This window comes from Budorcas taxicolor, chromosome 3 (genome assembly GCF_023091745.1).
Source record: "Budorcas taxicolor isolate Tak-1 chromosome 3, Takin1.1, whole genome shotgun sequence".
Classification (NCBI taxonomy): domain Eukaryota; kingdom Metazoa; phylum Chordata; class Mammalia; order Artiodactyla; family Bovidae; genus Budorcas; species Budorcas taxicolor.
Window position 1 is genome coordinate 2,565,164 of NC_068912.1, and position 17,236 is coordinate 2,582,399.

General features: G+C 41.3%; 1 protein-coding gene across 1 annotated transcript in view; it reads right to left on the reverse strand.

Annotated features, from left to right (window-relative positions):
- Positions 1-1,678: 1,678 nt before the first annotated feature.
- The window catches only part of LOC128044780 (flavin-containing monooxygenase 5-like), a 179,620-nt gene continuing 164,062 nt past the window's right edge, over positions 1,679-17,236 (reverse strand). Inside the window, exons 9-11 of the mRNA XM_052637201.1 lie at positions 7,062-7,267; positions 6,474-6,712; positions 1,679-1,762 (exon numbers count right to left, since the gene is read on the reverse strand). Of these exons, the coding sequence (XP_052493161.1) occupies positions 1,679-1,762; positions 6,474-6,712; positions 7,062-7,267 (529 nt within the window). The remainder of the gene's footprint in view (positions 1,763-6,473; positions 6,713-7,061; positions 7,268-17,236) is intronic.

The following is a 17,236-nucleotide window of genomic DNA, read 5'->3' on the forward strand; positions in this document are numbered from 1 at the left end:
TGGAATGTGAAGTCAAGTGGGACATAGGAAGTGTCACTACAAACAAAGCTAGTGGAGATGATGAAATTCCAGTGGAACTATTTCATATCTTAAAAGATGATGCTGTGAAAGTACTGCACTCAATGTACCAGCAAATTTGGAAAACTCAGCAGTGGTCACAGGACTGGAAGAAGTCAGTTTTGATTCCAATCCCAAAGAAAGACAATGCCAACAATTATTCAAACTACCACACAATTGCAGTCATCTCAAATGCTAGCAAAGTAATGCTCAAAATTCTCCAAGCCAGGCTTCAACAGTATGTGAACAGAAAAGATGTACAGGCTGGTTTTACAAAAGGCAGAGGAACCAAAGAGCAAATTGCCAACATCCATTGGATCATAGAAAAAGCAAGAGAGTTCCAGAAAAACATATACTTCTACTTTATTGAGTACATGAAGGCTTTGACTGTGTGGATCGCAACAAACGGTGAAAAATTGTTGAAGAGATGGGAATACCAGACCACCTGACCTGCCTCATGAGAAACATGTATGCAGGTCAAGAAGCAGCAGTTAGAACCAGACATGGAACAATGGGCTGGTTCCAAATTGGGAAAGGGGTACATCAAGGCTGTGTATTGTCATTCTGCTTATTTAACTTCTATGCAGAGTACATCATGCAAAATGCCAGGCTGGATGAAACACAAGCTGCAATCAGGATTGCTGGGAGAAATATCAATAACCTCAGATATGCAGATGACACCACCCTTATGGCAGAAAGCAAAGAACTAAGCAGCCTCTTGATGAAAGTGAAAGAGGAGAGTGAAAAGTCTGGCTTAAAACTCAACATTCAAAAAACTAAGATCATGGGATCTGCTCCCATCATTTCATAGCAAATAAATGGGGAAACAATGGTAACAGTGACAGACTTTATTTTCTCGGGCTCCAAAATCACTGCAGATCATGACTGCAGCCATGAAATTAAAAGATGCTTGCTGCTTGGAAGAAATGCTATGACCAACCTAAACAGCATATTAAAAGGCAGAGACATTACTTTGCCAACAAAGGTCTGTCTAGTCAAAGCTATGGTTTTTCCAGTGGTCATGTATGGATGTGAGAGTTGGACTATAAAGAAAGCTGAATGCAGAAGAATTGATGCTTTTGAACTGTGGTGTTGAAGAAGACTCTTGAGAGTCCCTTGTACTGCAAGCAGATCCAACCAGTCCATCCTAAAGGAGATCAGTCCTGGGTGTTCATTGGAAGGACTGATGTTGAAGCTGAAACTTGTTGCGAGCGAAATGACACAGAGACAAAACACGAGACACACAAGAGACAGCCAATACACACTCCGGTCGGAGGAACAGAACTGTGCAAAACTAATTGCGGTTTATGATTATAAAAGCCCCCTAGGCAGAATTCCAGACTGCATGAATAAGCCTTTTCAGTACAGCGCAGGTGCATACATGTTATCGTACAGCAAAGGGGAGTGAAATCCCTGTCTGCTGCAGAGTCTGTCCAAAGCCCTCTTCTCCTTCTTATCACAAGAAGGGAATGCTCCCTCGTTTTCAAGGGACCATTAAACTCAAGGCTGTGTCCAGACTCTTTGGCAGAACGCCTCGTTTGCAAGGACGTTCAGCCCGAGCAGAGAGACCCGTTTGCAGGCACATCTCTGCTACCCTATTAACCCTTCATCTCCCCCTTTTTTATTTGCTTTTATAAACTGTAGCATGGTCTGTATCTTCTCTGCTTCGCACTTTAGTTGTTTCCCTTTCCGCCACCGCCGAAGACTAGAAAAGCAACACAACATAAAAGTAATATAAACACAGTGTTCCCAAAGGTAGTCCCAATTAGTGAGGATACATGCCCTAATGGATTTAAGTTATTCATTCCCTCTTGAAGACTTTTCAGCAAATCAGACCCCGTAATGTCAGGTAAAGTCCTGCTAAAAGTAGACAAAATTTGTCGTTCCAGGTCCATGATCTCTGTAGTGAGATTTTGATGCCCAGTCAAGGATCGTTTTACTTTATCCCATCCTTCACTCATGTTAAACGATACAGGTGTTATACAAAACAGAGAAGAATTCCAATCACATTTTAACACACTTCGTGTAGATGAAACAGCCAATTGATCTCCAAGCCAGGAAACGGTGTGTTGAAGATTGAGCACGTTGGTAGCAAGTTGTGCATCCAAATCTCACTGTTGTTGACATAACAAATGAGAGTCTTTATGCCAGTCCTGAATAAAATCAGCTGTTTGAATTCCTTGGTGTAACGCAAGACCTGCTACCACCGCTGTTGCAGTTACTGACGCGACTGCTAGAATCGAAGCAATGACCACACTGAGCATACCTCGAGATCGGTGTAGCAAAGTCTGTACAGCGGTTACTAGATGAGAAACAGCAAAAGAATCTGACCACGGCCGATTCAGATTTATAGGTAACCATACCTCTGTCTGAGCCTTAACAATTACTAACGAGAAATTGGAGTTATAGTCTCGTCTTTCAAATTCTTCCCACCAAGACTGATTTACACATTGAGTTAGATTACAATAGTCACATGACACAGACCCCACAGTATCATTCCAGGTCCAATTCCCATATAACAATGCAAAAGGATATTTTACACATGCCATTGTGGAATAAGGTTTATTAACATGTAAATTAACATGGAATGGACCCGAAGAGTCACCACTGTCCAAAGTATAGTTTCCTGACCAGATAGTGAGATTACCAGAAACTGCCCATAGTTTCCAAATATCTCCTTGAATATGCGGATACCCTTGCAATTGTAATTGAGGAGGGACAAGTGCAAATTGCTGCCATTTAACTGTTTCATTACCATTACCCATCAAAGTGCTATTTGCACGATGCCACCGAAGAGATTTATTTGACCATTTTTCTAAGAATTGCCCATGATCTGGACTCCAATCTACAATGATGGCCCCAGAATAATTCATGACTTTAAAGGGTCGATGACCTCGGCAACGTTCCCACTCCAAAGATTCTAGAGAAGGAGCAAATAAGTTAACAGGACATAGCGACATGTATTTTCCATTATGAATGTCTATCGGTTCTGTCGAGGTGTTAAATCCCCTGGTGGAAACAAGCACAGTAAAAGTAGCAAAATGGTAATTATTATACTTTACCCCCCATGTATTATAAGAATGATGAGAATGTTCCTTGGTGGACAGACAAAAGGGGTGTCCTCCTATACACAAAGGAATACCTTCCACGGCAATGGTCAAATTACTAATATTATATTGTTGTTTATGATGAGATAGTTGTTCTATTCCCCTGCAAGCTGGCTGGGGAAAGAAGGCAGTCTCATTAGTACATACCTGCACTTCTGGTTCCCCCCAGGAAACTGCTGTTACTAATGGGGGGTTAGGTATATATGCCCAATATGTATGATTACTTGCCGATACACCGATTACCTGACATGTCACCACTGCCATCATGGCAAGCAAAAGATTGGTAGGATTCAGAGGTTGCCCCGCCTTCATTAACATCTTCTCTGCTTCCTGGGTCAACCTCTTCATTTGACCCCAAGTAGGAGGTGTTGCTTCCCTTGTATGGAAAGTAAAGCTTCTCTGCATAGTAAGCTCTTTGAATTTTTGAACAAAGGGATCAGCCATTGTTGATTTTGATCAATCTTGCTGGGGTCCAAAACCTGTAATTATTAACAGAAATGAAAGCATACCCTAATCCCAAATATATTAATGATGCTGGGATCCAACCTTTCTCTTTATCTTTATACCAAATAGGCGTATTCAAGATCTTCTTATCCTCTTCTTTCCCTTGAAAATGCAACTCTGCTGCTGATAGATTTCCCTTGCTCCAAATATTCAAAAAATTTAGGGTAAGTAAGGTTTTATTTAGAATGTCTTTAGGTTTCATAAATCTCTCTTGTTTCTCCTCTTTTATTTTTTCAAGATAATCACGCAAGGTATGATTAGCTCTTTCAATGATAGCTTGCCCTTGACTATTATAAGGAATACCAAAAGTATGAGTTATATGGTATTGAGATAAAAAGTGAGCTAATTTATCCATATATGTAGTCAATTTTTTGGAAAAACTGTTAGGTAAGAAAACCCATTCTATTAATCCTTTTTCTTGAGCAATTACACCAGATGGAGAATAAGGGGTATGAAATATTATAAACGAAATAGGTTGAGATGCATGTAAGTAAGTCAAAGAGGCATCATTTAGTCGTTGCTCAACAAATTGAAGTTCCTGTAAAGCCAATGGGGTTAAGGTCCGGGGGCTATCCAGAGCTGTATCTCCTTCTAAAGTAGAAAACAAATGTCGTAATTGATAAGTAGGAATCCCAAGTACCAGGCGTAGCCAATTAATATCTCCCAATAACTTTTGAAAATCATTAAAGGTTTTGAGATGGTCTCTTCTAATTTTCACTTTTGGGGCCTTATTCTATGTTGTTTCAATATTGTCCCTAAATATGAAATAGGAAAGTCCTTTTGAATTTTTTCTGGGGCTATTTGCAAATTGTATAGTCTTAAAGCCTCCTGTACTTTTAAAAAGAATTCGTCACGTTCAGCAATACTAGGAGCTGCTAATAGATCATCCATATAATGATATAGAATATAATTGGGGTATACTCGACGGAGGGATTGTAAAGAGCGAGCTACGAATTCTTGGCATAAGGTAGGACTATTTATCATTCCTTGTGGTAAGACTGTCCATTGATAATGCTTAACAGGCTGAGCATGATTAAGAACAGGAACTGTAAAAGCAAATTTATCTCTATCTTGCAATTGTAGGGGGATGGTAAAAAAACAGTCTTTAAGATCTAGCACCATTAAGGACCAATTCTGAGGAATAAGAGCTGGAGAGGGGAGTCCCAATTGTAATGCTCCCATAGGTTCAATACATTTATTAACTTCTCGTAAATCAGTTAACATTCTCCATTTTCCAGATTTCTTTTTTATAACAAAAACAGGAGAATTCCAGGGGGAGGTAGAGGGCTCTGTATGACCAAGTTGGAGTTGTTCTTGTACTAATTGCTCCAACGCCTCGAGCTTCATTTGTGGTAATGGCCACTGCTCAACCCATTTTGGAGTATCAGTTAACCGTTTTAATGGGAGTGCTCGAGGAATTTGAGCAGTGGCTACTTGTTTTCCAATGGAATGGTTACAGAAGCCCCCAAAGGAGAGAGAAGATCTCTTCCCCATATATTAATAGGTATATTTACAATATAAAAGGTAACAAACACTGATCCTCCATTATGGAATTGACATTGCAAGGGATGGGTACTCTTCCAGACATCTGCAATGGAGCCCAATCCCATCAGCATTAAAGGGCTTTTTTCTTTTTCCCAATCTTGGGGCCATTGTTGAGAAGAAATGACTGAAACATCCGCCCCTGTGTCTACTAGTCCCTCAAAGTCGTTTCCTTGTATAATCAAGGAGAGAACAAGGCGAGGATCTTTGATAAGCATTTCCCAAAATATATGTCACCCAGTACTTCCAAATCCTCCTGTTCGTTCATTAGGAAGAGCCAAAAAGGGGTGATAAGGTAGGAGAAGTATTTGAGCAATACATTCCCCAGCTAACAATGAAAGCGTGGTAGAAGTAGGGACCATAATTAAAATTTCCCCAACATAGTCAGAGTCTATTACCCCAGGAATTTGGTTAAACCTCTCAAAGCTGCACTGCTACGGCCTAATATCAAGCCAAAAGTGCCCTTAGGCAGTGGTCCAAATACATTTGTTTTTAATTTATAAATGCCTCCCCCTGGTGACAAAAGAATATTATCAGCTAGTGGCAAATCAGCAGCAGCACTCCCTGAAGTAGCAGGCCATAAGTCCAAAATCATCATCTGAGGTCATTTCAATGGGGCATTGACTCGTAATGGTTGCTGGGAGGGAACAGGGTTGGGGCAGGTGGGATGGCAGGAGGGCAAGGAGGAGAAGTCCCCGGTATTGTTCCTGGGCCCCAAGGACTTAGGCCGGCAGGATAGTTTCCCAGTATCGGGTTGCCCATTTTGTCTGTTTTAGATCTGCATTCATTAGTCCAATGAAACCCCTTCCCGCACCAACGGCAAAGTCCAGGAGGAGTCTTATTCTTCCCAGCAAGAGATCTGTCTTTAGGAATTGCACCTTGATCAGCTTTTAATTTCTGACACTCTCTTTTCATATGACCAGGTTTTCCACAATGGAAGCAGTTACCTCCCTTTTGTGGTCTCATAGGTTTGGCCAAGGCTGTAGCAAAGACATTAGCCTGATGCTCAGCTCCTCCTACTCCCAAGCAGGCTCTGATATATTCAGCTATACATGCACCCTGTCCCTTTAAAGGTCCCAGTATACGCTTGCATTCAGGATTTGCATTTTCAAATGCCAAAGTTTGTAATAATATCTCTGAAATCTCATCCCTCCCTACAGCCCGTTCCACAGCTACCCTCAATCTTGCTAGAAAATCAGTATATGGCTCACTGGGGCCTTGCATTGTTTTAACAAAGGAGGGCTGGGCGTGGCCAGTAGGCACCACACAGCGCCATGCTCGTAAAAAGACCTGGCAGACTTGTTGTAAGTCCTGATCAGAGTACTGAGCCTGTTCTCTTAAAGCCCAATAAGGGCCCTCTCCCATTAGCTTGTCCTCGAGAGGACCAGGGGGATTCTGTCCCTCATTAATCCGAGCCTGCTTTCTAGCATCTTCTTCCCACCAGCTACAAAGTTGCAACCATTGAGAACCCTCCAAGACAGCTTGGGCAATAGATTCCCAATCTAATGGAAGGATCAATTTGCCTTTTCCCAATGATTCCAGCATAGCCAAAACAAAGGGAGATTGAGGACCATACTGCGCTACTGCAGCTTTAAGATCTTTAAAAAATTTATATTCCAAAGGAGTGTATTGAACATTTATCACATTGTCATTTTGCTGTCTCTGGATGGGAAATAATTGTGGAGGATCGATAAAACCACTAGGGGGAGCAGGCAAGTCATCATCATGAAGCATAGACAAAGGAAAGGAGAACCGACAATGTTCCCTGCCCACGTCGGGCCGATTAACTGCAGTGGGGAAAAGAGAAGCACAAAGAGGAGCAGAAGGTGTAGATTTTTTTCTCCTCCTTACGGGATTTCCACCATTCCTGGAATAGATGGGTCATTTCTTTTATCTCTTTGCCCTCCTCTGACAAAACCAATGAAGCCTCCGAATCTGATTCCGAACTATCAGATGTTTCACCATTTACAGGAGGAGGCTCATTTGTATCCTTGCCTTCAGGCGATGCAGAAGCCCCACAAACGTCTGACACATCCTCATAAATTATTTCTCCCCTCCTTGAAGCATTAGATTTAGTTTCATTATCAGTAGAGAGCAAGGTCAAAGCCTGTGTTATAGCACTACACAAAGTCCATAGCTTCAAAGGGATCACATTACCCTTCTGAGGTTGCTTTCTCAATTCCTTTTGAATTATTTTCCATTCCTTCAAGTTTAACTGTAAGTTAGTCTGATATTGAAACTAATAACAATATTGCTCCACCAAGCGGAAGAGCTCACTCAATCGACGAGTCGAGGCTTTAACGCCTATGGAGTGGAGAAGTCCTTTGACTATCTCCATGTATTGTGTCCGTAATGATGATGAGGAATTCCCCATGATTTTCTGAAAGTTCCCCTGCTAGGGTGAGGAATTCCCCATGATTTTCCCGAAAGTTCCCCTGCTATGGATTTAAAATCACCCCGGGGTTACTCACCCTTTCGGTTTCACTCGAGCCCCACGTTGGGCGCCAAATGTTGTGAGCGAAATGACACAAAGACAAAACACGAGACACACAAGAGACAGACAATACACACTCCGGCCGGAGGAACAGAACTGTGCAAAACTAATTGCGGTTTATGATTATAAAAGCCCCCTAGGCAGAATTCCAGACTGCATGAATAAGCCTTTTCAGTACAGCGCAGGTGCATACATGTTATCGTACAGCAAAGGGGAGTGAAATCCCTGTCTGCTGCAGAGTCTGTCCAAAGCCCTCTTCTCCTTCTTATCACAAGAAGGGAATGCTCCCTCGTTTTCAAGGGACCATTAAACTCAAGGCTGTGTCCAGACTCTTTGGCAGAACGCCTCGTTTCCAAGGACGTTCAGCCTGAGCAGAGAGACCTGTTTGCAGGCACATCTCTGCTACCCTATTAACCCTTCAGAAACTCCAATACTTTGACCACCTGAGGTAAAGAGCTGACTCATTGGAAAAGACTCTGATGCTGGGAGGGAATAGGGGCAGGAGGAGAAGGGGACGACAGAGGATGAGACGGTTGGATGGCATCACCGACTTGATGGACATGAGTTTCAGTGAACTCTGGGAGTTGGTGATGAACAGGGAGGCCTGGTGTGCTGCGATTCATGCAGTCACAAAGAGTTGGACATGACTGAGTGACTGAAGTGAATGGAACTGAACTGTGGATGATACAACAAAAGTGAGCGGTGAAGCCCTGAAGCCCATCTCATTCCAGAAAAAAGATCTCAGGTTTGAATTTTCGTTGGTATCTCAAAGAGGAAATTATTCTGACACTGCTTAAAGTGAAATAGTAGGATTTTATTCGGGATTACTGATATAGTTGGCAATACTATTGCAATTGAGATAAGCTCTCTGGCTCAATACAGGAAAAACAAGTTGGGGGATCATCACTCGCACTGAGTGGGGGGTCAGTGGATGGAATACTAAGAGGAGACATGAAGGGTAGAAGGATTCTTGCTGATGGCAAGCTGGGTTGATTGATATCCAAGATGGGGGATTCTCTCTAACCTGACTTAGCAGAATTCTTGCTACAACTGGACTTGGCGATCCTGGGACCAGAGTGAGTGTGTGTATGTGTCCAAGGTAGAGAAGAGGGTTCAGAGGAGCTTGACTCAAATTTGGTGAGGGAGAGAGTTTTGTCACTTTTCAGACTGTCCTTTAGACATGAGTCGCTGGCAGGGAAAGATTTCTCCAAGTTTTTGTCACCATTCCTGTATTTACATGTGACTTTGACTTCTCTCTGCCATGGAGAGCCTACAGTGGGACCGTGTATCACTCAGTATATGAAATATAGTATGACAGTCGTGTCTTTGAAGAGTAATTGTGGCAGACAACCCAAGACCAAAGAAGTCTAGTCAATGGAGAACATTTGATTCACATATTGGGACAGATGTTAAGTTTTTTTTGTTTTTACAAAATATTCTTTTCTATATAAATATAACATTTTTAAGGGTAAGAGTGACATTTTAGCTCACACTGACTGACATTCCACTCTTAAGTTTTCTGAGAAAATAGCTGGTTCAAATGAAATGGTGAAGAGGGAATCAAGAAGGAGAAGAATACTAGGGACACTGTTGGTATCTCGCCTTCTTACAAAAAAAGTATTAAGACAGAGCATGAGATAACCAAAGAGAAATGTTATGCTAGGATTTGAGTCTCTAAGAGCCCGACTGTTCTCATGCAGTTTTGACTAGCTTTTTCCTGGGAAGATGCCAACCAACAGTGACCCACCTGAATTCTTGACTTTGAACTCCTGGCGTGGACTGCAGCACGCCAGGTTTCCCTGTCCATCACCAACTCCTGGAGCTTCTTCAAACTCATGTCCGTTGAGTCGGTGACGCCATCCTCTGTCGTCCCTGTCTCCTCCTTTGGATCCAAGATTGGAAGCAGAGGAAGAGAACCAAATTGGGGGAGGAGTGTCACTGCTGGCTCCATCTTTTTCTTCCCTGGGATTCTGGCACTTCAGAGGAAGACCAAGATAGGATCTCTAAATTCATATTCCCAGTAAAGCCTCAAACTGTTCCTGGGAGATCATGATAAAGTGCTAAGGGAAAACCTTCTTGGGACATTTTTTAGAAGGTTTAGGTTCCTGGAGAGGCAGTTTGTTGTTAGAGCAACTCAGAGGGTGAAGGAACAGGTAAAGGATTTTCTAGAGAAAAAGGAAAGAGAATTGTGATATTGACTGTGGTGGAGTAGTCTCCCCTTGTTAGCAGGGGACATGATCCAAGGCACTTGGTGGTTGCTTGAAGCCACAGATAGTACTGAACCATTTTCTCTTCATGTCTTCCACCCACAAATTTAATACCTTTTCCATATTAACTAAATACTATCAAACACTGTGACTGTAATTTTTACAGTTTGAGGTGCAACAGCAAAACTAGCATGAGTTTATTTTTCCTTTTTCCCCATTTCATGGATAGAAGATTCATTCTTACCATATGTTAGAAATCTCAGCATATGATTTTTTTTTACTTATTGAGTTTAGAACTTTTATCTTTTCACTTAAAGGAAGCACTTTATGATTTTTCTTTGGCATAACCAAATTGCCAGCATCACTACTCTTGTACTTTGGAGCTGTTATCAAGTAAAATAAGTATCACTTGAACACAAGCACTGATATACTGATACAATCAATTTATAATAAAAATGGCTACTAAGTGACTAACAGAAAGGATGTGCTGAACAAAGGGATGATTCATGTCCCAGGCAAGATGGAGGGGAGGGTGCAAGACTTCATCATGCCACTCAAATGATGCACAATTTAACATTTATGAGTTGTTTATTTCTGGAATTTTCAGACTATGGTAGACTAAGCTATGGAAAGTGAAACTGTGGGTGAGGAGAAAATACTGTACAGACTACAAACAGACTATCAAATATATAAAGGCTCAAACAATAGAAATTTATCTTTCACTTATTTAACAGTCCTTTGTGGGTATTCCTGGTCCACAGGTGACTCTCCTTCATGCTGGCATTTATGGAGCCAGGTTCCTTTCATCTTGTGGCTCTGCCATACCTCCAGGTCTTGTAGTTTCCTTCATCCACCTGAGTGAAGAGAAAAGAGATAATGGAGAATTTACACCCTTTTTTTTTTTAAGCCCTAAAGTGACACACATCTCTTTTGGTTACATTCTATTAGTTAGGATTAATTACATTTATATGAGGAGGGGCTGGGAAATGTAGAATATATCTAGGCAGTCACTTTCCAATGACAGTTCTACACATTGTTAAGGGGAACCTGGATTTTTGTCTCTGCCACAGGGATGCTTTTTTTTTTCAACACTTGAATTATTGTACTCCACTCTCCTCTTGCTTTTAAGATTTTCTTTTTGTTTTTCTGTAGTTTGAATAGGATATTTTTAGGTGTAGTTTTTTGATATTTTCCTGCTTGGTATTCTCTGAGTTTCCTGGATCTATGCTTTGCTGTCAGTCATTGACTTGGGGAATTCATTATTATTACTTAAAATATTTCTTTCATTCCTTTCTCTATTCTCCTTCTGGTGTTTTTGTTATGTGTATGGTATACCTGTTGTAATCTTTTATACTTATTTTTTGCCTGTTTTTTCTTTGCTTTTCAGTTTGGGAAATTTTTACTGACATATCTTCATGTTCACTGATTCTTTCCTTGACTGTGCACAAACTACTAACGAACCCGTCAAAAGCATTCTTGATTTGTATTGCACTGTTTTTTATTTTTAGAATTTCCTTTTGATACTTTCTCAGAGTTTCCATCTCTCTGCTGACATCATCTGTCTTTTCTTACATATGGTATACTTTTCCCAATAAATCCCTTAGCATATTAATCATAGTTATTTTAAATTCCCAATTTGATAGTTCTAAAATCTCTGACATATCTGAGTCTAGTTCTGATGCTTATTCTGTCTCTTCAAGCTGTGTTTTTTTGCTTTTTAGCATACCTTGATGTTTTTGTTAAAACCCAGACATGAATCATTGGGTAAAAGAACTGAGATAAATGGACCTTTACTGTGAGGTTTAACGTGTATTGGGCTATGATTAGCCTATACTTGCAGTTTTCTATAGCTGAGATGTTAGACCCTAGAATTTCCTGAGTGTCTTTGTTTTTGTCTCCTTTGTTGTCTTTGGATTTCCCTAGAGACCCTTTCTTTAGGCTCTGAGCCCTGAAGTTCTTTTAGTTATGAATCTATGTTATCTATTTATTTATTTTTAATTCTTTCTTTTTTCTAAAGTGTTCCCAATCCTGAACCCCCCTCCTGCCTCCATCCCCATCCCATCTCTCTGGGTCATCCCAGTGCACCAGCCCCAAGCATCCTGCATCCTGCATTGAACCTAGACTGGCGATTCATTTCTTATATGATATTATACATGTTTCAATGGCATTCTCTCAAATCATCCCACCCTCTCCCTCTCCCACAGAGTCCAAAAGACTGTTCTATACATCTGTGTCTCTTTTGCTGTCTCGCGTGCAGGGTTATTGTTACCATTTTTCTAAATTCCATATATATGCGTTAGTATACTGTATTGGTGTTTTTCTTTCTGGCTTACTTCACTCTGTATAATAGGCTCCAGTTTCAGCCACCTCATTAGAACTGATTCAAATGTATTCTTTTTAATGGCTGAGTAATACTCCATTGTGTGTATGTACCACAGCTTTCTTATCCATTCATCTGCTGATGGACATCTAGGTTTCTTCCATGTCCTGGCTATTATAAACAGTGCTGTGATGAACATTGGGGTACACATAACAATAACAGAAATCTATGTTATTGTACCATACAGGAGCCTCTGTGATATGGTGAAAACTATTGGGGGAGGATAAGCATTTCATAATCTATAATCAAGTCTTCATTGTTTAAGCCTGCATCCCTGAGCTATGACCTCCACAAGTACTTCTCAGCCTTCTTCTCCTTCCTCCCTAACTGAGACAGGAAGAGAAGTTGGCCTTGCGTCTTGCCCTTCTCCCAGGTCAGCTAGGCTCCGGTAAAACAAAGTTGGTTAAGCTCTGGTAAAATAGCTTTCCTTAAAAGCAGGCTTTTGTTAAAGAAAACAAAGCACTCTTTTAAAATGGTTACGTTCCCCCTTTTCCTTCTGGATGTAAGAAGGGATTTTTCTCCCATATTCACCCTGAGAACCTGGTGAGGCTTCTAGACATAAAACTCAAAAATGTGGGGGGCTCCCAGGCACATTTATCTCCTAAACTAACCCAGGCCAAGTCTCCAGTAATTAGTCAGTTGCCCTTTCTACAAGGCTCAAGCTGCAGCTTCTGCTCCTAGTAAACTACAATTCTCTGTATTTTCCTATCTCTCCAGGGTTGTAGTTCTTGCGTTTTGGGGGTTGCAGTTTTTCCTGTAAACTCAGTTCCCTGATATATCTAATACTTGTTGATTTTCAGTTTGTTCAAGATATTTTCTTTCTGTAAGAATAAGAGTGATGACTTCCAAGCTCTTCACATGTCAGACTGGCCAGGGGTTCTTTAAATAGGGAAGCTATTTATATTTAAGTTGGAGATAAGGCTATGGCAAGAATCTCCTACTTTACTTTATCCTCAGAGATGACACAGTATAAGAGCTAATTGTCTTTTCACCATCAGAGCTGAGCTCAGTACAGCTCATTCATGCTGCTGCTGCTTCTTTTTTGACTGCACTGTACAGCATGTGGGACCTTCGTTCCTAATCAGGGATTGAACCTGTGCCCCCTGCTTTGGGAGTGTGGAGTTTTAACCACTGTTCTTAACTCTCAGTTTATATGTTATGTCTACAACCTTCTCCCATTCTCTTCTGTAATATTTATCTATTGCTTCTAGTCTTATTCTCTGAAGTGGTTCAAACCAAATCTAAGATTAAAAACTTCTGTTCCTTCAAAAATCTCCCCAAAGTTCCTTTTTTTCTTCAATAGTCCTTCATAGGACATGGTTTCAAGTTTCTTGTTCTTTGAGATTATTTATGATTTATTATAGTTCAGGATTTTCCTGAGACTGTGGGTCTTAGTGGTACATGATCTTCATAGTAATTTTCTATGTGCATTTATTTTTTCTTCTTTCTACAGACAGAAAAGTCTTTTTACTGGAAAGGAAAACGCAGACTAGTTCTTCAGCAGGAAACAAAATCTTCCCGAGCAGTGAGTGCTAGCTCAGTTTCTCATGTGTCTTGTATAAGGGATACTGAATGATATAGTACTGTCCTCAACAACATTGTCTGCGAAAATGTAGTCTCGAAATTCAAACAATGTAATTGCCAGCTTTTGCTGCACAATGGATGTTAGTGGATGTATGTGAGCAGAGAACTAACCTGTGCTGGCACAGTGGGGTTTGCCTCTGATGAACCAGTGATTGGCTATGAAGAGTTTCCCCTGGGTGGCTGTTCCTCAAACTTGGTCTCTGGACGTTACATGTGGAGCTGACATTGACTCAACCCACAGCCTAAAACCAAGCCCAACCAATTCATTGCCTGAAGCAGACAAAGCTGCCATGGAAGCCCAGTCCAGATCATCTGATACATAGTTGACTTCAGTTCAGTTCAGTTCAATCGTTGCTCAGTTGCTCAGTCGTGTCCGACTCTTTGTGACCCCATGAATCGTAGCACGCTGGGCCTCCCTGTCCATCGCCGATTCCCAGAGTTCACTCAGACTCACGTCCATCGAGTCCGTGATGCCATCCAGCCATATCATCCTTGGTCATCCCCTTTTTCTCCTGCCCCCAATCCTTCCCAGCATCAGAGTCTTTTCCAATGAGTCAACTCTTCACATGAGGTGGCCAAAGTACTGGAGTTTCAGCCTTAGCATCATTCCTTCCAAAGAAATCTCAGGGTTGATCTCCTTCAGAATGCACTGGCTGGATCTCCTTGCAGTCCAAGGGACTCTCAAGAGTCTTCTCCAACACCACAGTTCAAAAGCATCAATTCTTTGGCGGTCAGCCCTCTCCACAGTCCAACTCTCACATCCATACATGACTACTAGAAAAACCATAGCCTTGACTAGATTGACCTTAGTCGGCAAAGTAATGTCTCTGCTTTTGAATATGCTATCTAGGTTGGCCATAACTTTTCATAGTTGACTTAAGGACCAATAAACATGAAAACACTTTTCATGTAAATCACTGAGTTTTAGGAGATGGGACCAGGCTTGTCAGCTGACCATTTGATATTTTAATTAATAAAATAGATTTAAGACAGAGTGCCTGATGAACTATGGATGGAGGTTCATGACATTGTACAAGAGACAGGAATCAAGACCATCCCCAGGAAAAAGAAATGCAAAAAAGCAAAATGGCTGTCAGGAGGCCTTACAAATAGCTGTGGAAAGAAGAGAAGTGAAAAGCAAAGGACAAAAGGAAAGATATACCCATTTGAATGCAGAGTTCCAAAGAATAGCAAGAAGAGATAAGAAAGCCTTCCTCAGTGATCAATGCAAAGAAATAGAGGAAAACAATAGAATGGGAAAGACTAGAGATTTCTTCAAGAAAATTAGAGATACCAAGGGAACATTTCATGCAAAGATGGGCACAATAAAGGACAGAAATGGTAGGGACCTAACAGAAACAGAAGATATTAAGAAGAGGTGGCAAGAATACACAGAAGAACTGTACAAAAATGATATTCATAACCTGGATAACACGATGGTGTGATCACTCACCTAGAGCCAGACATCCTGGAATGGGAAGTCAAGTGGGCCTTAGAAAGCATCACTACAAACAAAGCTAGTGGAGGTGATGGAATTCCAGTTGAGCTGTTTCAAATCCTGAAAGATGATGCTGTGAAAGTGCTGCAGTCAATATGCCAGCAAATTTGGAAAACTCAGCAGTGGCCACAGGACTGGAAAAGGTCAGTTTTCATTCCAATCCCAAAAAAAGGCAATGCCAAAGAATGCTCAAACTACCACACAATTGCATTCATCTCACATACTAGTAAAGTAATGCTTAAAATTCTCCAAGCCAGGCTTCAGCAATACGTGAACCGTGAACTCCCTGATGTTCAAGCTGATTTTAGAAAAGGCAGAGGAACCAGAGATCAAATTGCCAACATCCGCTGGATCATGGAAAAAGCAAGAGAGTTCCAGAAAAACATCTATTTCTGCTTTATTGACTATGCCAAACCTTTTGACTGTGTGGATCACAATAAACTGGAAAATTCTGAAAGAGGTGGGAATATCAGACCACCTGACCTGCCTCTTGAGAAATCTGTATGCAGGCCAGGAAGCAACAGTTCGAACTGGATATGGAACAACATACTGGTTCCAAATAGGAAAAGGAGTATGTCAAGGCTGTATATTGTCACACTGCTTATTTAACTTCTATGCAGAGTACATCATGAGAAACACTGGGATGGAGGAAGCACAAGATGGAATCAAGGTTATTTATATAAATAAACTTGATATCAGTTCAGTTCAGTTCAGTTCAGTCGCTCAGTCGTGTCCGACTCTTTGCGACCCCATGAATCGCAGCACACCAGGCCTCCCTGTCCATCACCAACTCCCGGAGTTCACTCAGAGTCGCGTCCATCGAGTCGGTGATGCCATCCAGCCATCTCATCCTCCGTCATCCCCTTTTTCTCCTGCCCCCAATCCTTCCAGCATCAGAGTCTTTTCCAATGAGTCAATTCTTTGCACTAGGTGGCCAAAGTACTGGAGTTTCAGCTTTAGCATCATTCCTTCCAAAGAACACCCAGGGCTGATCTCTTTCAGAATGGACTGGTTGGATCTCCTTGCAGTCCAAGGGACCCTCAAGAGTCTTCTCCAACACCACAGTTCAAACGCATCAATTCCTCCACGCTCAGCCTTCTTCACAGTCCAACTCTCACATCCATACATGACTACTGGAAAAACTATAGCCTTGACTAGATGGACCTTAGTCAGCAAAGTAATATCTCTGCTTTTGAATATGCTATCTAGGTTGATCATAATTTTTCTTCCAATGAATAAGCGTCTTTTAATTTCATGGCTGCAGTCGCCATCTACAGTGATTTTGGAGCCCAGCAAAATAAAGTCAGCTACTGTTTCTACTGTTTCCCCATCTATTCGCCATGAAGTGATGGGACCGGATGCCATGATCTTCATTTTCTGAATGTTGAGCTTTAAGCCAACTTTTTCACTCTCCTCTTTCACTTTCATTAAGAGACTTCTCAGTTCTTCTTCACTTTCTGCCACAAGGGTGGTGTCATGTGCATATCTGAGGTTATTGATATTTCTCCCGGCAATCTTGATTCCAGCTTGTGTTTCTTCCAGTCCATAAATAACCTCTTAGTTCTTTTTTTTTTTTTTTTTTTAATATTTAGTTTTAAGCTAGCTCTTTCACTCTCCTCCTTGACCCTCATCAAGAAGCTCTTTAGATCCTCTTCACTTTCTCCCATTAGAGTAGTATCATCCACATATCTGAGGTTGTTGTTTCTCCCACCTATCTTGATTCCAGCTTGTAACTCATCCAGCCTGGCATTTCTCATGAGTGCTCAGCGTATAGATTAAACAAACAGGGTGAGAGAAGACAGCCCTGTTGTACTCCTTTCTTAATCTTGAACCAATCGGTTTTTCCATAAAGGATTCTGTTGT